A 21,783-nucleotide genomic window follows, 5' to 3' on the forward strand; every position below is an offset into this window, starting at 1 on the left:
CCTGAGCTCACATCCGTGCCCATCTTCCTCTACTTTATACGTGGGACGCCTGCCACAGCACGGCTTGCCAAGCAGTGCCATGTCCACATCCGGGATCCGAACCGGTGAACCCTGGTCCACCGAAGTAGAACATGCACACTTAACTGCTGCACCACCGGGCCGGCTCCCCACCTTTTTTCTCTTTCAATGATAAAAATCCCAAGTTAATTCTGATTCCAAAGGAGATCATGGACATACCTTGCAAAACCCTAGGAGAATGCAGAAAACTTAATAAAGCCACACAATTTCAGGGAAGAACTGAGGGTTTATCTATGTTTAAAAACCACAGTGTGTCACCGCCCCCTCCACCCCCATGAGTTCGGGGGAGAGAATGAAGACTCTGAGGGTAGCATGTGACATCACTTCTCCTAGGACATCTGCCAGGAGCAGAAAGACTGATAGACTGAAAGAGACCTAATGTCCTCTAAGCACCTTTATTTTTCAGGTCCTTTGTATGACTGGTGCCTTCAAATACTATTTCTCATCTGATCCCCACAGAAACCCTGTAAGACAGGCATTATTACCCCCAGCTTAAAGATGAGGAAATTGAGGCTCAGAAAGCTTAAGTACCTCATCCAAGATCACCCAATTACTAACTGGAAAAGTCAGGATTCTAACCCAAATCCATATGATGTCAAAGTCCTTTGCACTTCCTGGTTTCTTAAGAAAAAGAGCAATCTTTTCAGAGGCTGGCCTGTAGAGGCACAGCACGAAGGTGCTCCGAGTCCAGAGGCAGGCTCATGGTTCCGTGGCCTCTGAGTTGGCCCTGCCAACAAAGACGTGGGCATAGTGGTATCTAGTAGAAAACTAATTTTTCTACATCTGTACAAGTCGACATAATACGTTTTTAGCCCCATCTGCACACTGGCCCTCTGGGTCCTAATCACAATAACCAGGTTGATTTCAGGACTGGAACCTCTTCCCCTACAGAGGCCATTAAAATATAATCAAGCTAGAAAGTTATCCTCCCCTAAAGCCACCTAAAACAGAGCAACTCCAAAATAAAACCAATTTGCATATTTTAGCCCAAATTAAAAAGTAAAAGCTAAGGATTCCCTTTTAATATCCTGAATAATAAATGCACATTTATGTAAAGCTTCCTTTGGGGAACAGTTACTATGAGGACAACTTTCTCAAGATTATTCATAAATATCACTTTTGTTTTGATGTTACAGTAAGAATCTGGACTTGTGGGAACTGTACTGTCTGTACCCAGTGCATTAACAGAGATCATTAATATTGAAGACATGTACAATACCCAGAATTTTAGATGTGTAGTTGGCTGCATGACAAAAAGTAACATAAGAAAGGATGAGTCAAACCTGGTCAAAATCACCAATTGCAGGGACTCAGTCATTTACTCCATTTTAAGTGAGCACTTTCCTAATGAAAGTTTCATTAGTAAAGATTGCAAGTTCTCAGGCTTGCCACTACAGACTTTTAAATAGCTCTTAGAGCTAAAGTTTATCATTAAAGCTGTATTTACTACTGCTGCATCTTCAAAGGGAGCACTTGAAAAAAAAAAGTTCAATTCAGCCTGTTATTTCTCATGTACAAATTAGAAAGCAACTCTAAAGGGTTTAGACTGGCAGCTTAGGAAAACACAGACTACTTAAGAAGCCATTCTTGGTACATCCCAGGGCACACCAGGGGTCACAGCTGTCTATCTATACCACACACACACACACACACACACACTGTGCTATCTAGGTGGGTATGACAAAGTAATTGCATGATTTCTTCTCCACTAGCAAACTTACAGTTTGCACAGGGGCCTATCAAGAAGTCCACTATCTTCTCAGGTCCTCCCTGGAGGTTAACATGAGAAAGGTATCCGAAGAGTCACCTGTCTCAGAAGCCAGGCATTCCTATTTCCATAAAATTAACAGGTTCTAGCCACGCTCCACAGGCAGCTGATGGAAAGACAAGTTCCTTCCAACTGTCCAAACTTTACTCTTTCCTGACGGTGAACATCCAGATACATGGAACCTTATAGACAAAGATGTCCAGAAGATCTTGTATTTCTATCTTTTGGAGTCATACCTAGACTCTTACAAACACAAAAGCAAAAACATTTATGTAGCACCTAAAAATTCCAACAGATCTTTTCTCATAATTTGACACAAGCCCTATTGTGTAATGTCCAAGCTTAAAATCCCTTACCCCAACTCTATCCCCAATCACAGGAACGTAACCTCTAATTACGTCTTTTGATCAGGGTCAGAAGAAAAGGAAATGGTGACCTTGAATTCCATGTTCCAAAAGAAAGCACATAGTAAGTCCTCAAAAAATATATCTTCATCCAACGACTAAACGATACCTAGCCTCTACAGTTGGAAAAACAGTTGGAAAAACAACTCCAAAGGCTAGTTGTTACAGGAAAGTAGATAACAAAAAGCAACTGATTCATAGAATGAGCAGGAGTGGATTCAATGCCACCAAGTGCAGAGAGAGAGGAAACCTCCACGCTGTGATGTGTTTTCCAGAATTCGCTATCTTGGCTGGAATTGTTTCTCTGCTTCCTCATATCCTGAAAAAAGAACTAAACCTCTTACAGAAAATTATTTATGAATTACATTTTTATAGCTTTAAAATAAATAATAAAAAAATTAAACTCGAGTTTAAATGTTATTTTCAAACCAAGAGTCCAAGGGAAGTTATTTTCAGGAGAGACCTATGACTTGTAATTTTTTTCCATTTTTAAAAAATCACTACGCTAGTTTTGCATTTTACTTTTGTGGTTAAAAATAAGGCCTTCCAAAAACAATAAAAAACAAAAACGCAAGCACGACAATTACACTGACCTTATTTCTTCAACATTTTCACCACTTTCTCAACCAAAATTTATTTAAGGATCTCTTTATGGCACTCAGCATTTCTTGATCCTTGTAGAGAGGGCTCCATATTGAAGGGGAAAATATCTCTGGTGTTAGATACAAGGAGGATCTGAATAATGATCTTCCCCAAAGCAAAAAAGGTCAGTCCTAAAATGGTCCAGCAAAAGGCAAAATCTCAGAGGTGAGGGGAGGTGTGGAGAGAGAGAGAAAGAGATAGAGATAGAGAGACAGAGACAGAGAGAGAGAGAAAGCTGCCAGGCTATTATAAGGAGCACTGACACTGCATAATTCATTTCTTAATGAATGTACAGAGAACAGCATAAATATTACCATTAAGCAGAGTGGATGTGAGCATCCAAAGCAAGCTAGCTGGCTGATTGCTTTCTCATTTTTTTGTTCTTTTGTAACAATTCCATTTCCGAAGTGCTTGATTCCTAACACTGATGCTCCAAAGCTATTGTGAGCACAATGCATGAATACTTAATGAAGTAAACAACAAACAAAATGGCTCATCTTTGGTGCCCCCAACTAGCATCCCAAACTGGATATAATTAAAGGTGTGAACAAGCAAGCAAGGAAGTAATGAACCTGCAAAGTCAAGGTTCTGAGAAATTATCTGGCATTCCGCAGTGCACCAGTTCAAATTTATCACTCATTCTCTCTTGTAACGGCAAGGTGCAGATCCACATGTTGGTACCCTTCTCCACTCTTGTCCTCCAGTCTTTTTTTTTCTTTCCATTTCTAGATGGCTAATTTGTGACAATTACTGCTTGTGACAACTCCCACCCACCCACAGATCTCCTTTCTTTTTACCCTTAGAAAGCCACTGACCTATAAAAGCCCTCTACTTTTAAAATACACTGAAATTTTAAAAATACAAGGATGTTTAAAACATGCACACACTCACAAAACAAAGCATGAGATGCTCACACAGCCACCCTACCTCCTCGTTTTTACCAATGTTAAAGGTTATGCTCCCCCAAAAAAACAACTCTCCTTCCAAATATGCATACATTTTAATTTGAACCCAATCCCTTGACTGAAAGGGCAGCTTCTAGCTCACAAATATTGTTGTGGATTGCACATTTACAGTTTCTCTAGTGGCAACTAAGGAAAGGTATTTGGTTACTAAGGGAAGTCTGCAGAGTCTGGATAATCTTTTTTTGACGAAGTTTTGTATTTTTCTAATAAGAGAACCCTTGGAGTTTGTGTGGAAAGAAGCCACTTCTTATGGGAAGCCAGCCCAGTTTAGTTTTCTTTCCATTTTTAGATGCTCATATACTTGCAAGTATGTACACACATTTGGTAATTCCAAATAAGGAAAGCCTAAGACAGGTGCAGGATTTCAGAAACACACATGCTTACATTGAAACACACACACAGAGTCTCCCTCTCTCACATACACATACTTTCCACATATCTATCAAATGGATGGGAGAATGGATAGTGGGCAATAAAAGGTTGAGTTCACTTTCAAAAGGGTAATCAGCCAATTCTGTACAACATGGCCCATCGACTGGAAAATAGTAAGACAAAAGCTTGAAAGTGTTTATGTCCCTTCACATCTCCCAAATTCCCAATGACACCAGGAAAAAATACTGCATTGCAGCATTTGCCAGCGCACACTCATGTGTCCAGCATCCGCTGGCCAGCTCACCAACAAATGTACATATTAATTGTCCAGGCATATAAATTAAGTGCCTGGTGGCCACAGATCACTGGAACTGATGAAGAAATTTGTCAAGGCCAAAGTACATCTGTCCATGTACAATGACCTCTATTAAGACCGCCATTCCTATAATGTGGCACACACAGATAATTTGTTTCGATTTTTAAAAAATTAAAGCATTAAGATGCTACGGGCTAATTGAAGCGGTATATCTCCTCATGGAAGGAATAGTATTTGGTCTAATCCACCCACAATAAGGAAAAAAGTGCAAAGGAAAGAAATCAAACCAAAGAAAAAGACTTGCCCTGAGGAAACCCTTCCATTGTTCATGGTAACTCTTACTGGAGAAAAACACCTTGATTCACCCACAAATTCTTTTACAGATATTAAACACACACACAAAGCACCATTCATGCAACGATTTCTAGATTTGAAATTTCAAATAGATTATCCCCAGTAGAAATGCTAAGTTTAAAATATCTGAAGTCCCAAATCCTATTTCAAGACTGAGTTTAGAACTAAAATGCAAACGCGTAGCTCATTTTCTTTCCCCTTCTTTTAAAAAATACTCTACTGTTAATACCTCACAATAATCTAGCCTTCATCTCACAACAAAATCTCTGAAAATTCAAGGACCAAGGAAGGGCTATAGGGAAAGAAAAAAGTTTCAAGGCTTTGGAAAACTATCAAACAGAAGCAAGTTCATCTATATCTGGCCAGGAGGATGACTTGATTGAATGGCGGTTAAGAATGAATGGGACTGAGATCACAAATGAAGGGTTACATTGCTTGTCAGGTTTTTTTTTTTTTTTTAAAGAGGTATTAAAATTGTCTTGTAAATCAATGACTCTCGAAGCAATTTTTCAGCTATTTCCCCACCGGTGTTCATTTTACCCTTTCAAAAATGCAAACATTAAATGATTTAGCCATTATGTTACAATGAGATATATGGACATTCTGATCATTAAAACTGTGATGTAGCCAGGCGTCTTTTGCAGAAATATTTCCAATCAGATTTTCATTTCTTAATAAATGCACACTCAACCTTGTGCTTCCATAAAGGCACACCTCCATATGCAGGTAGTAGGCATTAATATTTTTAAGACAAAGAAGCAAGAAAGGTCAGCAGTAGAACCACGTGTCTTTTTACAACCCAAGACAAGGTGACAGTTCTATGGAAAAGATTTTCCCCTAACTAAAAAATGCCAGAAAATTCTCAGAAAAAAGAAGTATATTGGAGATAATCAAAAAACTATTCTATTTTTAATAGCGACATATGTTAACGCACTCAAGATATGGGAGTAAGGTTCCAGTGTATGACAAAAAAATCTAAGTTTATTTATTTTTACCTCAAGAGTCAAAACAAATTTTTTAAATCCCCCATTAAGTAGACAAAACAAAAGGAAGCATCTACAAGGAAAAAAGCATGGGGGGGGGGGGGGTGTGGTGCGGAGATTTGCAATGAAGAGAGTAAAAATTAAGAGTACTTTAAATAAAGCCAGCTATACTTTCCTAGCCTTTTAATATATTTCAGTATTTTTTATTCTCTCATTTTGGACCTTAAAATTAGCTACCTGATCACGTATCTAATTTGTCTCTCAAGAAGAATCGGTAACACATCACCATTTCAGTGATTTTTACGCTACCTCCTATTCACCTAAGTACTACACCTTTCAGTCTTCCCAGTACCCACCATCATGAGAAAAAGACTACTAGTGAAGCACACTTAGAGAAAAAGCGAGAGGTGCCTGTCACCCAGCGCACACATGGGTCCCAGACGTTCAGAGAGACCGAGAAAAAGAATTCAGCTTTTCACTCAGTTTATGCCAAGACCAGACCCAGGACCAAATGCCAAATGGAAGGCAGTGGTTGCAACGGTGCAGCCTCATGGATCCTGTGGCTGGAGGCATGGAGAGGCAAGCAAAGTGAAAGGCTAGAATATAGCTTTTTATTTATTATTTTTAAAAGTAATTTCTACTCGAGATATAAAATGAGAGATACAATGAACTCCCTGGAACTGCAGTACCAACATCTGATTTAGTAAAAATACCAATATCACCCAGCACAAAAATCATTGCTTAGGGTAAATCTATTCTACCTATATTTCTCCTACGGATATTTGCTGGAAATTTCTAAGAAATCATTTGCAGAACCTATCAGCTGTGAGAGTTCACTATTATGCTTCCGTCAACTTCATTCAATATAATTTACATTTTTTTCAAATGGCCTCTCAGGATTCCTTGCGATTTTTCGCACGTACAATTTCACAGCAGGGAAAAAGGGGAAAGAGAGAAAGAGAAAAAAAAAAAAAAGCAAGATTCCCTCCTCTCCCTTCCCCCTCTGCTTCTCTCTGTTTTTTAAACCAAAAGAAAAAAAAAAAGAAACAAGGGAGACAGAACAGATGCTTAAAAATAGATTTCTAAAAATCACTGTAAACCAGAGTTAGAAATGTAATTAACACCTATTTATAAAGAATAATTAAAGTTGGGCCAGCCACAAAGAACAGCAAAGATAATCGAGGTCCTGTCCCCCCCCCCCCCTTTTTTTTTTTTTTTACACTGTTTGCAGTGTGTTCTCATGATAGCCACCTGCTCCCTACTCGGCTTTTCCTCTGTTCGTTTCCCCGGCAACCTTTCATTGGGTTTTCCTCCCAGCTATCGCTTTCAGTTGGGCTGCTCGGTCTAATCTTATTTGTTTTACACCCATCAAAACAAGCAGCCAGACAAAGGCAATCCTCTAAGAATGGGAAAAAGACCACAGCTTTGTTATAACATCTATGCAGAGCGAAAAGTCCTCCCTAGGCTTTTCTAGCGAAAAATAAGTGAGATGGATATGAATTTACAGCCTCCCCCCATACCCAGCTTTGAAACCCCGTGAAAGCTATTGCTGGTGAAATTCAAAGTCAAAGTGGGCATTCGTGGCATCTAATCATGCCATTTTGTGCCATATCTTCAGGGTCAACATCAGGCGACAGAAGCGGCACTCAAGGAGTTTCCCTGCTGCCTTTTTTTTTTTCCAGAAAAAGATGATGCTAAAAATAGATTTACTACTTTGGCAGAAAGGTTTTCCCCTTCCACATCGAAAAGTCCTGTTTCACAATTGCATCCGCTGGTACTGAACCTCACCTCCTCCACCTCTCATTCCCAGCCTTCCCCATCACTCCTAGTAGGAGACGGAAAAGAAATGTGCCTTTAACTTTAACAGTCGTGTAATTCTGTTGAAGCTTCACAGAGGCGGTGGACATGCCAGCCAACAGCGACGGTGACATTGTGATTGTCAAAAAGACACCAACCTTGCTTGGCTAAAATGTGTGTCTATGGAAGAGGCAGTGTGTGTGCCTGGTGTGCATGCAGTGCCATTACACTTGGAGATGGATTCTGGTTTTCAGAAAAGAGAAATACTAATAAACACACACACACAAACGATCTGCACAGTGATTTACGATGCACAGTCCACCATCCTTACACACACACACACACACACACAGACACACATACACACACACACACACACACTTGGCTGGAATCTCCAAGCTCCCTTCCTCTTTTCACTTACCATCTTCAAGCCATTCCACTCCATCTGTGATCAGAAGAAGATGGACCCTCACACAGTGTGTCAAAAGCGGAAAGGAACGTTATGTAAAAGCTGACATTCCTTCTTACAGAGCTGCTGCCCAGAGAAGGAAGCAACAACTCAACACGCCAGGCACCGCTACACATACAAGCCGCCTCCTCTTTTTTATGAGGTCATGACAGGAAACTCTTTGAAATACAAGATGCAGCATTTACTGAAGCCCAAATAAATCACTCTCTTTGCCGTTTTGACTGCGCAGTCCCCTGAAACACAACTGCCCATCTCAACGTTCAGTATCCAGGAGCTGCCTCTCGAGGTTTAAATTTCCAGCACGGAAATGGAGAGATTCCTAACCCTGCTGCATCTACCTCCAGCCCCACAAACCCAGGCACGCAGACAAACCCCCACTCTCTTGCAAAAATAAAACCCTTCTTTTGCCATTGTGGTCTCACGTAATAAAACCTCTTTCAACAAACCAGCAATTATTTCAGCCCAACTCCCCCCAACCCACCCATCCTCTCGTCTTTATGTTGAAGGGAAAACTGACAATGACCTGTTAAAAATGACAATCTATTTTCCCACTGCTTTTCAATACAAGGACCTACCCGCACTCTCTACACAAAAGAGATAGTAAATGTAGGAACCAAACAGCAGCAGAGAACTAAACTCTTGTGCAAGCATCAGACTGGTCAAGGTGTAGATGCTTCTCTTCCCTCCAGCAACACAAACAACAGATTATAAATCTAGTCGTACCTACCATAACCATTCTTATTGGCAAATATTGGGTCTCGCAGAGCTTCGACTCTTCTCTTAAAATTTGCAAAGCTTTCAGAATATATTTTTTTAAATGACTACTATTGTTATATATTTTTAAAGATCCACAAAACACAGAGTGGATGATTGTAAAGTAAATCAATTATTGGGGGGGGATGAGGGGGGGAGAAAGAAAAAAAAAAAAAAGAAAGAAAAGGAGCAGTGAGCTGAAACCCCCGATTCTAGGATGTAGATAAGAACAACTGAACAGAGCCTTGCTGAAATTGGCTCGAAGCTTCCCCTTTTTACATCCATTTATGGGACCATCTGTCAGCTGAAGCCAGGATCTGATTGGCTGGGGAAATGAAAGAAGGCGTTGCAACATCAGGTGCTATTTAAATTAGCTACTGCCAGATTGACGATGTTAATGATTTGGTGACCTCTACAACAACAGAGACCAGATTTCTGAACTGCTTCTTGTGTCTGGTAATTAAGGCCAGGCTGAAGCAACAACAGCCATACTTGTATTTTTACCTTTTCCTCCTCCCAGCTCAAAAGTACTGTAACAACTGCAGGTCACTGGCAGCTTGCAAACCTTAACAGTGGGAGCGTCCTCCCTTTCCCCTGTCCTGAGGGCTGCACCACCCCACCCCTCGGACAGAGGGCTTTTCCCATCTAAAACATTTTCAACCACCTTATCTTTCTCCACAGTTGCTTTCTAGCGAAATGCATATTTAATGATCTGCCTCTAGGCTTAAAGATACAACAAAAGCACTTTAATGTGCTAATACATCTACATTTTAACTTTGTTATTTCCCAACATTGCTGATTTTTAGTAAGTAATGCTCCTTCCGCAGCTCACACGACCAGGTTTCAAAAGAAAGCAAATGTGAGATTGTGCTTGCTCCAGGAACTGGGGCCACATAAGTTTGCTTCAGAAAATGATTTCCTAATAAACAAAAAAGAAAAAAAGCCAGGGAAGGAGGGCACAGCTGTCAGCCTCTACCTTTCTGCCTCCTGTCTGAGCTTTTCAAAACAGAGAATGATGAATGATTTATTTAAATGAATTTATTTCTCAACTTGGGTAGGCGCATGATCTGAATTTTTAAAAATTCACTAAAATACGTTCTCTCTTTGCTCTCCCTACTGCTATAGAGAAAGGTAAAGCATGCTTTTGACAACAGCCTCATTTGATAACCGGTGCAGAGTGCCCATCTTGCTTAACTGAACATGTGATTTTGCATCTCTCCCTCAACGGACGTTTTTTAGCTTTGGCCTCTTAAAAGATTTGCAGAGAGATATTTAGCAAGTGTGTGGTGATGTATATATAGTTTGTATGCCTATGAGATACATTTCATAACCTCTATGCTACCAAGCCTTCAGTAAGATACTTTTTTTTGCTCCGGTTTGGGTTTTAAAGTGGCTTACCTGAGGAGTTTATGCTTTGCTTCTATCCAAAAAACTAACTTATCAGTATTTATTTAATTCACAATTTAGTCAATTTGTTCCTCAATAAATACACAGAGGTAACAAATATTACTGAAGACGTAATTCAACATAATTTCTAATCTTTGGCTGAAGTTGACAGCGAGATGGGACTGGGCAGAGTAGAAATTTAGGCCGGAAATCATGCTACACTCTGGGCTTCAAAGTCCAAGAATAAATGGGTCTGTGAAAAATTATCAGAAAAGAAAATAACCTTTACATTTTTAAAAATTAAAACTATTCTCTCCAAGCTACTATTTCATGAACACACACACAAATATATATATATACACACACACACTTTAAAAAATACAGATACACCACAAAACAATGTGTGTTGGGTACACTATATGAACTATTAGACTTGGATATAAATAAATCGAGCTATTGGAAATAAAATACATGAAATAAAAAAGGAGAAATGTGAAATCTATAATCCCCTCAAGTGGAACAATATTAAATTAAGACAACTTTTAAAATAATATCTTTAGCAAATGTATAAAAGAGTCGTACAAGTCACAATAGTACTACAGTATCTACTGAACTGCGTACTAAGGATGAATTCACAGGCTAAGTGTTGTAAAGAGCTCAACAGACAGCCACAGGGCAGGTACAGGTGCCCCAAATCGAAAACAGAAACTGAGGGTGATCTCACCAATATCAAAATATTGTGAAAAGTAAATATAAACACAATGCTGACAAACACATAAATAAAAACAGGCCCCTTAAAAGTCCTTTCTCCCACCCATATTAATCTCAGCACACTTAGTGAGCCACAAATTAACGTTAGGTATATCAAAAGATATTCTGGCCACTTTTCCAAAATAGTAACTGTATACCACAGTACAAACGATTAGCTGGTTTTGTTAGGCTAAAAAAATCCATGCACTATGTATATTGATCACTTCTCCAAAAACCTCCACTCTAAAGTCTTTCAACAGAATCCTCAAACAAATGCACAAACATCCTCAGAGGCCTTTTCTCTAAAGACAAAGGCAGAATCCTATTGTTGGGAAAAGTCAACCTTATTATTGCATTTCCAATAGTACCATTCATCTTTCAGAGTGAGGGGCTGACCGCTACATCAGTGGTGTGACATTTGTAAAGCAACAGATTCTCAATATATTATCTCAAGAATCAGGCAGGCGAGTCTCCCAGTCATGCATGATTTTTTTTTTTTTCCGCCACAATCCTCCACCACCACAGAAAGAAACTTGTCTCACTCAAGCAGCTAAGGCAACCTAAAAATGATATCCCAGAGCTGTGGGGCTGCCAGCACGGCTGTATCCCTCTTACCATAAATGAGCAGTTTCTTGACTCATTAATAACAATTTCCCTTAAAAGAAGTAATCTCATATCAGTCAGCCCCTCGCCACCATGCACACATCCCAAAGGTTGCAGATATCTCAGCATCAGTCGCCGGCAGCCAGCTTTCCCACACAGAGTCCAGATGGACTGTACCAGAAGCCAATTCAGCGTTAATAACTACCTACTCCGTGCAGTGGAGAAGCCTTACGTGGCACAATGGGCTAGGAAACAGCAGCCGGCTGAAACTGCAAATAAAAAAGACAACCAAATTCTCCAAAAGCACCGAAAGGAAGGAACAGAAATGGAAGCGTGAATTGTATTTCCTTGACTTCTATGAGAAAAAAAAAAAAAGAAGAAAGAAAGAAAGAGAGAAAGAAAAAAAAAAGAATCCTTCATAAACATAGGGAAAAAAAATGAAGGGGGGGGGAACAGATGCTGCCCAGAGAAAAGTGACAAAATATTACCTCATTATTTAACAAAGCAGCATTAAGCGTCCTGCTGATTTCAAACATCTTGCCACAGATTTTGTTTTAAGAGAAACAGATAGAATCCTTTGCAAAGCACTCCGTCTGCAAAGGGTTCTTCAATTTTCTTGCGCACCACGGAACAGTCAATATATTATTTCCCTAGAGTTCGCACATTCAAACCTCTAGTCAGGGAGCTGAATTTTCCCCTTATCTCACACACAGTAGACTCCTGTTATATGCACTGCTCTCTTTGCAAGAGCAGCCTGCCCCAAACATGGCTGGTGTTTAAACTACTCTTTAAAGTAACAGTTCACTATATAACCACCAGGTGGGTAGAGTGCACAGATTCAAATGAACCATCTTAAAAGACTGTGGGGGTTTTTTTTCCGTGGAATAGCTTTTGGGTGTAGGATGTGACATGAGAAACGCCAGCATCCTAACAGGCATCTTGTCTTGTATCTCTCTCCGTATCTTATCAAAATAAATAAATAAAATTCCTTCTCCTGACTTACAGCGAGGAAACAAAACAAAACACCGTCACCAACTCTAATAAGAACTGTGAAGAATGAAACACAAACAAGCTTTGTTTCATTCAGGAAAGGATGAACAAGGAAAATCCAATCCACACAGAGCAAGGGGTAAAACCAAAAACTCCAAGGAAATATTTTCCTTTAGCAAAAACAGAAAAATACTGACTCATGTGATAAAAACCCAGTTCAAAAGTATGCATATGGACGAAGCACACACAAGATGGAGGCAAGAGTTTAAGAATGCAACTTTTCGTCTCAGTAAAACATTAGGTTTATTTGATACAGTCTTTCACGATAGGAAATAACCAAAAGCTGAAAAGTAAAGACATTGAAAAAAAAAATCTTAAACATCTCTTAAAAACACAATTATACAAATAGTTATCAACAACCACAAGAACACACTAATCACCTCTCTCTCCCCAATGCTGTTCTTTTTCCCCAAGACCTGCCTCGAAGTGGAACATTTCTGTGGTATACTATTTGGGATGTATAGATAACTTGGTATCTCCTTTGTACAATTCTATTCCAATTAATCTGTTCCTTTTCCAGAGGAGCAATAAATAGAATGTCCCAAGTTGAAAGCCCCAAGTGATGGAGGGGGAATGTTAAAAGGAAAAAAGACCCACCTGGACAAATAAATCTCATCACTTATATTGTTATATGGTCTGATTTTAAGGAGGATTTTATTGCTTACAGAGCGTGTATGCACCATTCTACGTTCCCTCGTGTCTAAAAGAGAAACCAACACACACTGATACCTGGGATTTTGTTTCCTTGGTTGGATAAAATTAAAGCCCTGAACTTCCACATCCTCTTGCAAACACAGATGTCGATACTAGTATTTTTCCAGCCCATCCGAGCAACATTTAGCTATACACAACAGTGACTGTCTCCTTCATCTTTAAGTCAAAGCTGCATCACTTAATACCATTTAACCTCCTCGCATATATTAAGTTTCAAGTGACAATTTTTAACTGGGGAGTGCGAAGGAGGAGTTGCTCTCATCAAATTCTGGTTGTATGAAATAAGCTAATTTGTACACTCACCATATGTCTTAAACATTAATTAAAAAATGTCACTTTCTTCAAACATTAAAATGTAATCAGCCGAGTAAATAAAATATTCTTGAGTTTTCTTGCCTTGGTGATAATTTAAAGAGTGTTTATCTCAAGGTAACCTCTCTATTTTGATTACCAAGGAAGGCTTTTGATTTGAAAAGGGAAAAAAGGAGATACTGGGGGCTGGGGAAGTGAGAAGAGAAAACCACAACTGTACGTAGCTGCACAAAGGAAAATAAGATGAAGCGGGTTTTTAAGGACCCATAGTCTTGTTACCCTAAGGCAAATCCAGCCAATCAATACCACCCATTGACGGTCCACCATCTGCCATGCTACCCAGTGATGTGGCTAAACAGACCTGTTCCATATGACCGTAGCCGGCTCATTTTCAGTCGATTAGGGCAGTTCCAGAGCATTCACGTGCAATAGCACAAAACTCCAAGTCAGACTGAGCCTCTCTCTTCACACCAGTTCCTCCGAACACAGCTGCAGACCTTTTCCTCCTGTTCCGGGTGTCTGGATTACCTCTTCTTGCCCCTCAATTGAATTAGCAAGATGGGGTGGGAAGGTAGAGCGAACAGACACTCACATATCCACACACATACGGAGATAATTGCTGGCCCTTCTTCACTGTCATGCAGAAATCAGGAATTCCATGTGCTCTGCCCTAATATGATTATGGCACACCATTTAAAGAGCGTCATCAGTGCCTATGACCTGACATTTTCCTGTGCTTCAATTTCTTTTCATCCTCTCCCTCCTCCCTTGAAAAACAAACCTAAACTGCTGGCATTTCTTCCTTTAGGGAAAATATAATCAGCGTGCCCAGATAATATTATACTATATTCAAGGGCTTTCGATGAAATTTAAAGCCTCATTTTCTTTCGATGAATTGTGATGTTGGTCTTTGTCTTTTTCCTTTTTCTGTAGAAACAGTAAATGAAATTTTCTAGGAAAATGCAAACATACCACAGAGGCAGGAAAGATGCGCCCAACTGACACACAGTCTACCAGCAGCATCAGGAATTCACTGCTGACGTTATCGTCGAGATACATGACTTGGACGTGTGATGTGTTTCTCTTTCCTAAGTAGTTTTGTTTACTACAGACTGTGGGAAATAGCTAGAAATACGCTATTATATGGAGAAATGTAATAAATGGATGTCTAGTCCACTTAAATTGCCAAGAATTCACCTGTGCAGGTAAACTAACCTAAGCCTCGATTCACACTTGATCTTCCTGTTTTCTTTCCATACTCCTAAGCTTTATGCTAGAAAGGCAGCTGAAGGCAGAAGGTTTCTTTCCAGTATCAACGTATGCTTTTTCAAATGTGCCTTTGACCACACTCTTAAAGCGCTAGGGTATCTTTCCGGGAAAGAAAATTCAAAAGACAGGAAAACTGCCTTACTTACAAAATTCTGAAAAAGGTAAATATACATTTATCCAAGAACTCTAATTTATGTGAAGTCCCTGTCTGGACTTTTCACTGATCTATTCCTCATCACAGCCTAAGAAAACCCAGCAGAGTCAATGTGCAAACAGACAGAGATTTCTGAAGATCCCTGCATTAAGGGATTTGGGGCCTTTTCATTTCAGTTCAGATGAGCTTTACTAAAAATAAAAAACAAAGAAACAAACGAAAAACCCTAGTATAAATATAAATCTTTACAAATCAAAGGCCACTGAGCAGATAAAGTGAGGAGTAGCTACTCATGCCATTAAAGGACACAGTTTTTAACCAGATTAATACAGTTTTGAAATAATTCAAAAGAAGGTTTGTCTGGATTCATTTATAATTCTGTAACTACAAATAAAGAAATAGATATACTGTAAAAGGCAAGGAAGGTAATTTGTAGAAAGAGGAGGAGGAGGGGATGGAAAAGATAAAGGGGAGGGGAGGAGGGGGATAAGGAGAAGAAATAAAGAAATCATAGGACTTGTAAAGTGCAAATAAAAACTGCCATCTTTTACCAGGAGTCTACTGTATACCAAACACCACACTAGGCACTTGACATGCACAATGTCACACAACGTCATAGTAGTGAAGCTTGTTATAATTAAGCAGTCTCCTAGAAAAGTGTTTTCCTCAACTAAAAGTAAGATCTTCCCTCCAGCACTTCACAGAAGAATAAGCTTGATAAGTATTTCCTGAATGAATGAGGAAGATGGGCACAGACTAGAAGAGAAGGCAAAGGGAGGATGGAAGGCACACTCAATTTTTTTCTCAGTTAAAAATGACCAAGAGATTTCTTCGTGACCTGCTTCTAACTAGGCACGTCCTCAAAATGTATCTCATTTAATCTATCATTATGACCACACCGTAAATGTGTAGTGACAGAGATACAACAGATTAAAGCTGGAAGGTAAAAAAATCTTAGAAGGCAGGATGAGTACCTGATTGAGTCCCCAGCCCCACTGCCTACTTTCTCTTCCAAACCTGGCACGAGTCCTAACAGTGACTGATCAGCAAACACTGGTTGGAGGAACTTCTGTGCCCTCAGCCCCTTATGGCACAGAGCCTGGCTCCAGGCAGCCCTCAGTTATGGGGAAGGAATGACGATCAAGACATCCACTCATCACGACCTCAAATACTATCCCAAGGCCTATTTCATTTGACTCAGGTAGGGGTCACTGAACACCTCCTTAGGGGAAAACGATATGCTAGGCTTCCTAAGCCTCAGTTTTCCCATCTATAAAGTGGGCACAATAATACTTCCCTTAAGGTTTGTTGCCAGGATTAAAACAGAGTTAGGCTTGGTGGAGGCAGTACTCTAAATGGTAGCTATTATTATTAATATGGAGAATAGGGGGAAATTGTATGAATTAGTGCCTGGCTACAAGATAATTCAATCTTGTTGGAAAAGATACAATTCAAAGATTCTCAAAACAATTAGAGAATAAGACGACAATAATGACTAAGGAAGACTGAACAGTCTGTTCTAGTTCTAAGGAAAAACGCCAGCTGCAGAACAAGACTTACTTAGACCTGGGGGCAAAGTTCAGCGCTAAATTCTCAGTGTGAAGAATAAAAATAAATACAAGTCATAGTACCCACCTTCAAAGAGCTTACAATCTGGTTTGGAAAGGAGCTTTCCTTTTTACACATGAATCTTGGTGTATAAGGAAGAATGTTAAAATACTATTAACAAAATAAAATACTGAAGGTTAGTGGATGGTGAGGATGCCATCTGGAGTAAGGGGGGAAGGCTTCAGAGGAGAAGTTGGAATTAAGGCCAGGCTTAAAGAATGATAGGCTTTGTCTAGGAAAATGAGGGATATTTCATGTAAGAACAAAGTTCCAGGAGGAGGGCAGGAATGGGACAGTGGCAACCAGCTCATTCTAGCTAGACCCCTCTGAGGACTCCTTTCAATCTATTCCAAGCTCTTCCATGTTTTTAAAAGTTAAAATGGAGGAATGTTATGATATGATGACTGTGGAAGAGCAGACCTCTTATTCAGTAAGTACTTTTTTTTTTTAAAGATTTTATTTTTTTCCTTTTTCTCCCCAAAGCCCCCCAGTACATAGTTGTATATTCTTCGTTGTGGGTCCTTCTAGTTGTGGCATGCGGGACGCTGCCTCAGCGTGGTTTGATGGGCAGTGCCATGTCCGTACCCAGAATTGGAACCAATGAAACACTGAGCCGCCTGCAGCGGAGTGCGCGAACTTAACCACTCGGCCACGGGGCCAGCCCCTCAGTCAGTACTTTTATAAAAGGAAGAGGAATTAATATTTACTGAGCATCCCCATTGCACTAGGTACTTTGCCTATAAATCTCATTTAATCTCACAACTCTGAGATTTCCAATAAGGAAATTAAAGATTAGAGAATTTAAGTTATTTGCTGAAGATCACACCTCTAGTAAGAGGGAAATTTAGGTTTCAAACTTATATATGTCCAACCTTAGTCCACATTCTTTTCACCATAATACTACCTTATATAGAAAAGTATAGATCTAAATAAATTTAAGTTTTATTCTCTGTGTTATTCTCTCTTCACATTCAGAGTAATGTCTTTGACATCTGCTGACATTTAAAACAATAACAATTTTTTTAAAACCACCAAACTAACCTATGCTTGCAATTTCAGTATTCTGCCACCAGGTGATGATAGAATCCTGGTCCTATGAGACTTACAAGGGTCATGTTTTGGCCTGCTATACTTTTGTGTGTGTGCTATTCCGTCCTCTATCCCAGAAGTGGAAGGAGGAGTGCCTGATCTTCAGATGGAATCATCCACTAAAGCCCCAAGACATTAATCTTGCCAAATATTTTTCAAATTTATTTATCAAAAATTCAACTATGAGCATAACTCTAAACTTCAACAATCTTCCAAAATTTCTATTACAGATTGTATTCAATGAATTATAGTTCTTTGTTACTTTCATGGAGTAGTGTGAGTTTGCAGGGTAGAAATTGTATGTTATTTGCCTTATAACCCCAGCATGTGGAATATCAGCACCTGGAACATCACAGGCGCTCAATAAAAGAACATAAATCATTGATTCTAAATATTTTAGGAAAAGTTTTGAACCAAATGCTTAGGGAAAAATAATTTGGTACTTTATTCATTAATACATAACTTTCTTTATCGAGTCACCCTTAACGCTGGCTTATTATAAAAAGCCTTTTCTTGAGGTTCATCATCAGCAGAAGCATTTCTCTGAGTGGTCAGGCACTTTCTTCTGTCTTAGCCATGGACAGTCTACATTCATCATAAGCCCCGCCCTGCTCAATAACCTACTCTACCTTTTCAACCTCCTTATGCCCAGGAAGATTGCTTCCTTTCTCCACGGGAGGTGAGGAAAAACTTGAAAAACAAGAGAGGCATGCTACATAACTGTCGGAAAGAGGCAACTCTCCACTTGACCCTTCCCAGTCCTTCCCCTCTCTGACTCTGAAGCTTGGGGGAATGACTTAACTACTTTTAAGCAGAAGAGCAAAGTTACACATTAGTGCTGAGTAGCTCGTTTCCCTTAGCAACCCCTTAGCAACAGCAGCTTCGAGTTCAAAATATCTCCTTGGAAAGGATCACATCTTTAATGAAGATGAGTACTTTTTTAATGTAAGGTTTTTGAACAGAAGTTTTAACATTACAACCCCTAAAGCCTTGTAGGCTACAAATACCTATTTCATGCTTATCTTCCTTTATGACATTATGTGGTAACCATAACGATGCTGGGCTCCTGTGAAATTTCAGTGCGTGGAAAAGCCCTGGTGCTGCTCTGAAATTCTTCACAAATACATAACTTTTATTTTATCAAGTCACCATTCATCCTAGGTTATTATGGAAATTACACTTAAGTTCTTTTAAAAGGGTTATTGATATTGACCTCACTATTCAGTTTGCTCCCTTACTGAGAAGAATGAAGAACTAAAACCAGAGTTTTTAAAACCTACATTAGAGTTTTACAAACTATATTACAAGTAACCTAAATTTCTGTGGACAGTTTAAAAAAATATATAAAAAAGTATTCCAACTTTACCCCAAGCTGGTATTTACTGATTTTATTATTTGATACCTACCTTGCCCACTTCATTATCTATAAAATGGATCATGCGATAATCAAATCATCATCACATTTGATTGGTTTGACATTGTCAGTGAAATGAGAATGCTTGCAAAAGGTTTTGCTAGCCTTCAAAAACCCTCGGAATGTAAAATGTGTGTCATATATGTTATGCATATATTAAAACTCCACCTTGTTCAAGAATTTTGAAACTATTTTGTCATCTTAAAGGTTTCACAACTCAAATAATACACAAATTCCCGCTTGAAATTTGTTCTTTATTGTCTATTAGCACACAGATACCTTGTGGCACAAGGAAACAAAATGTACAGAGCTCAGAATAGTAATTTCAATGGATTTCTTCACTATTACAGAGTTATCAAGTAAGACCACATAATCCATGTGCGCCAGTTCCAAGATATGGATAGCTAAAAGACAGAGTCTTCCTCCCATATCTTTTACTTGCTATCAGTAGATGGCTAAACTGTGCCATCCACCTGACATGAAGTTTTCAAGTTTCCATATGCAAGGGCATTACTGAAGAAAATGCCTAGAGCAATGGTCCTTATACATAGGAGGGGCTCGGTGTGTGTTCCTGAACACACACACATTCTAAATCACTAGGGAACATACAAGGAGGAGCCAGGAGACCTCAAGGCCAGTTCCATCTCTACCACTAATAATTCTCTGACCTCGGGCAAACTACTTCTCTTTGGACCAGAATTTTCCTGAGTAAATAAGAAATAAAACTAGACGATTTCTGAAGTCTCTGCCAGCTGTAATACGTCAGAGTCTATAAATAAATAGTTTTTAATTAGCAAACAAAATTTTCAGTAAGGTTAACTCCAATTTTCAACTGACTTTACAATGTAATAATGCTGGTTAAAGGGAAATCAAGCTTTTGAAGGAGACTTTAAAATCTGCCTCAGATGAATATTATGTTCCAATATCCAGTCTGGTGATCAGAGTTATTTTAATAAAATACAGAACTGGGGATGGTTGGTTAAAATCATTAAAACCAAGGGCTTTGACCAGGACCTTGATTAAAGTGTAGATACTCACTGAACTTCAGTGTCATCATATTTAAAATGGGGACAATAATAACGCCTAAGGGTGCGAGGCTTAAATGAGATAATGCATGTAAGGCAGGTACTACAGGTTATATGATATGCTGTTAAGTACTCAAAAATGTTAACTACTTTTTATATTAGCTTGAAACACATGAAATTGTTTTAATAAGTCAAAAGCAGGCAAATACTGTCAATTTCATATGGCTCAACCCATGTCCTGTTACTCTCCTGCCTAAAAAACCTTCCATGATCCTCACTGCTTATATCAAGTCCAGTGATTTACTGTGGCATTCAAGGCTCTTTACAATCTGGCCTTTGTTTAAGCTTCCTGACACCTCTAGGACATCCCCTTCCATATATACAGCTCTAGACATGCCAGTCTCTTCCCCCACATCACTTGGCCCTCCTGCCCCATGTCTTTGTTCCTGCTGTTTCTTCCATTTGGAATGCCTTCTCTCCCTGGAAAATCACACTCATCCTTTAAGCTTCAACCTCACTAAGCAAAATTAGCTGCTTCATTATCTGAGCTTTTATAGCAGCTTATTCTTCCTGCCTTCACAGAACTCATGCCAGAGTATTACCACAGTTGTTTGCAGGTCTGTCCCTGAGCTGTTTTCAAGGTACCCCAGGGCAGGGACTCTTCTTATTTGTCTTTGTTTCCCTCCAGCTGAGCACAGTGCCTATCTGATAATTGGCGCTCGCTAAATATTTGTTAAAGTAAAATGAATACATGCACAGCAAGTTAAGATATGCCCTCTTTTAAAAACAAATAATAAATAGATGAATCCCAAAGATGATTCCAAAAAAAATTAACTTTTGGAGTCTACTCTTCCATAGAATCATTTTTCTGATGTGAGAAACCTCTCCCAAAGGCAGGTCTTTTCCCTCTAGAAACGTTCATGTGACTAAAATCAGAAACTTTAAAGTGGAAGTCGCTCTTCAGGACAAACCCATCAAGCTGAAGTCCTGATTTTTCAACAGAGACATTCTTTTATTGCCAGAGAAGGCACTGCTCTAGCTGAAACCTTATTTAGTGAATATAATATAAGGGTTTGCACACTGAATTTGAGCTTCTATAGCTAGAGAGGTCTTCAGTTCCAGAGAACTCCAATTAGGACTGGATGACGTGGAAGGTACGGCAAAGAGGAGAGTACTGCTGATGTTGCAGCCTGGAGCACGAATTCACCATCTGCCCACATTCCCACACTCTATGCCACCAAGACTGGAAAAGCTCTAGGAAGTGCAAGAGCTTAAGAGAATTAACAGTGTATTTTAAATATTATTTAACTAATGTTACTGCCTATATAGACAGTAACATTAGTTAATGTTTAATGTCTGTATATATGTGTTGTGTGTGTATAAAATTATATTATTATATAATTATATATATAAAATTAGTTTAAAAGGAGAGTAAATAGTTCTGCACAATAGGAGTGTCAGGCTACTTAGCCAGTTGTAAATCCAGAAGATTTAGTCTCAATTTTTTT

At 39.2% G+C, this 21,783-nt stretch overlaps 1 protein-coding gene across 16 annotated transcripts in view; it reads right to left on the reverse strand.

Moving 5' to 3' along the window:
- Positions 1 to 21,783, reverse strand: part of ELAVL4 (ELAV like RNA binding protein 4) — a 139,968-nt gene that overhangs the window by 75,703 nt on the left and 42,482 nt on the right. For 2 of the 16 annotated variants that reach the window (XM_070248041.1, XM_023630249.2), the window contains exon 1: positions 8,876 to 9,162. The exons of 4 other annotated variants lie outside the window; for them this stretch is intronic. Coding sequence is in view for 8 of the 12 variants with exons in the window: in XM_023630259.2 (XP_023486027.1) it covers positions 11,653 to 11,769 (117 nt within the window). In the remaining 4 variants the exon portion in view is untranslated. Of the gene's footprint in view, positions 1 to 8,100; positions 8,619 to 8,875; positions 9,214 to 11,652; positions 11,832 to 12,128; positions 12,436 to 21,783 lie in introns of those variants that run through there. 10 more of the 16 variants (XM_070248044.1, XM_070248016.1, XM_070248011.1 and 7 more) reach the window with 9 other exon arrangements.

This window comes from Equus caballus, chromosome 2 (assembly GCF_041296265.1).
Source record: "Equus caballus isolate H_3958 breed thoroughbred chromosome 2, TB-T2T, whole genome shotgun sequence".
In the NCBI taxonomy this organism is placed as follows: domain Eukaryota; kingdom Metazoa; phylum Chordata; class Mammalia; order Perissodactyla; family Equidae; genus Equus; species Equus caballus.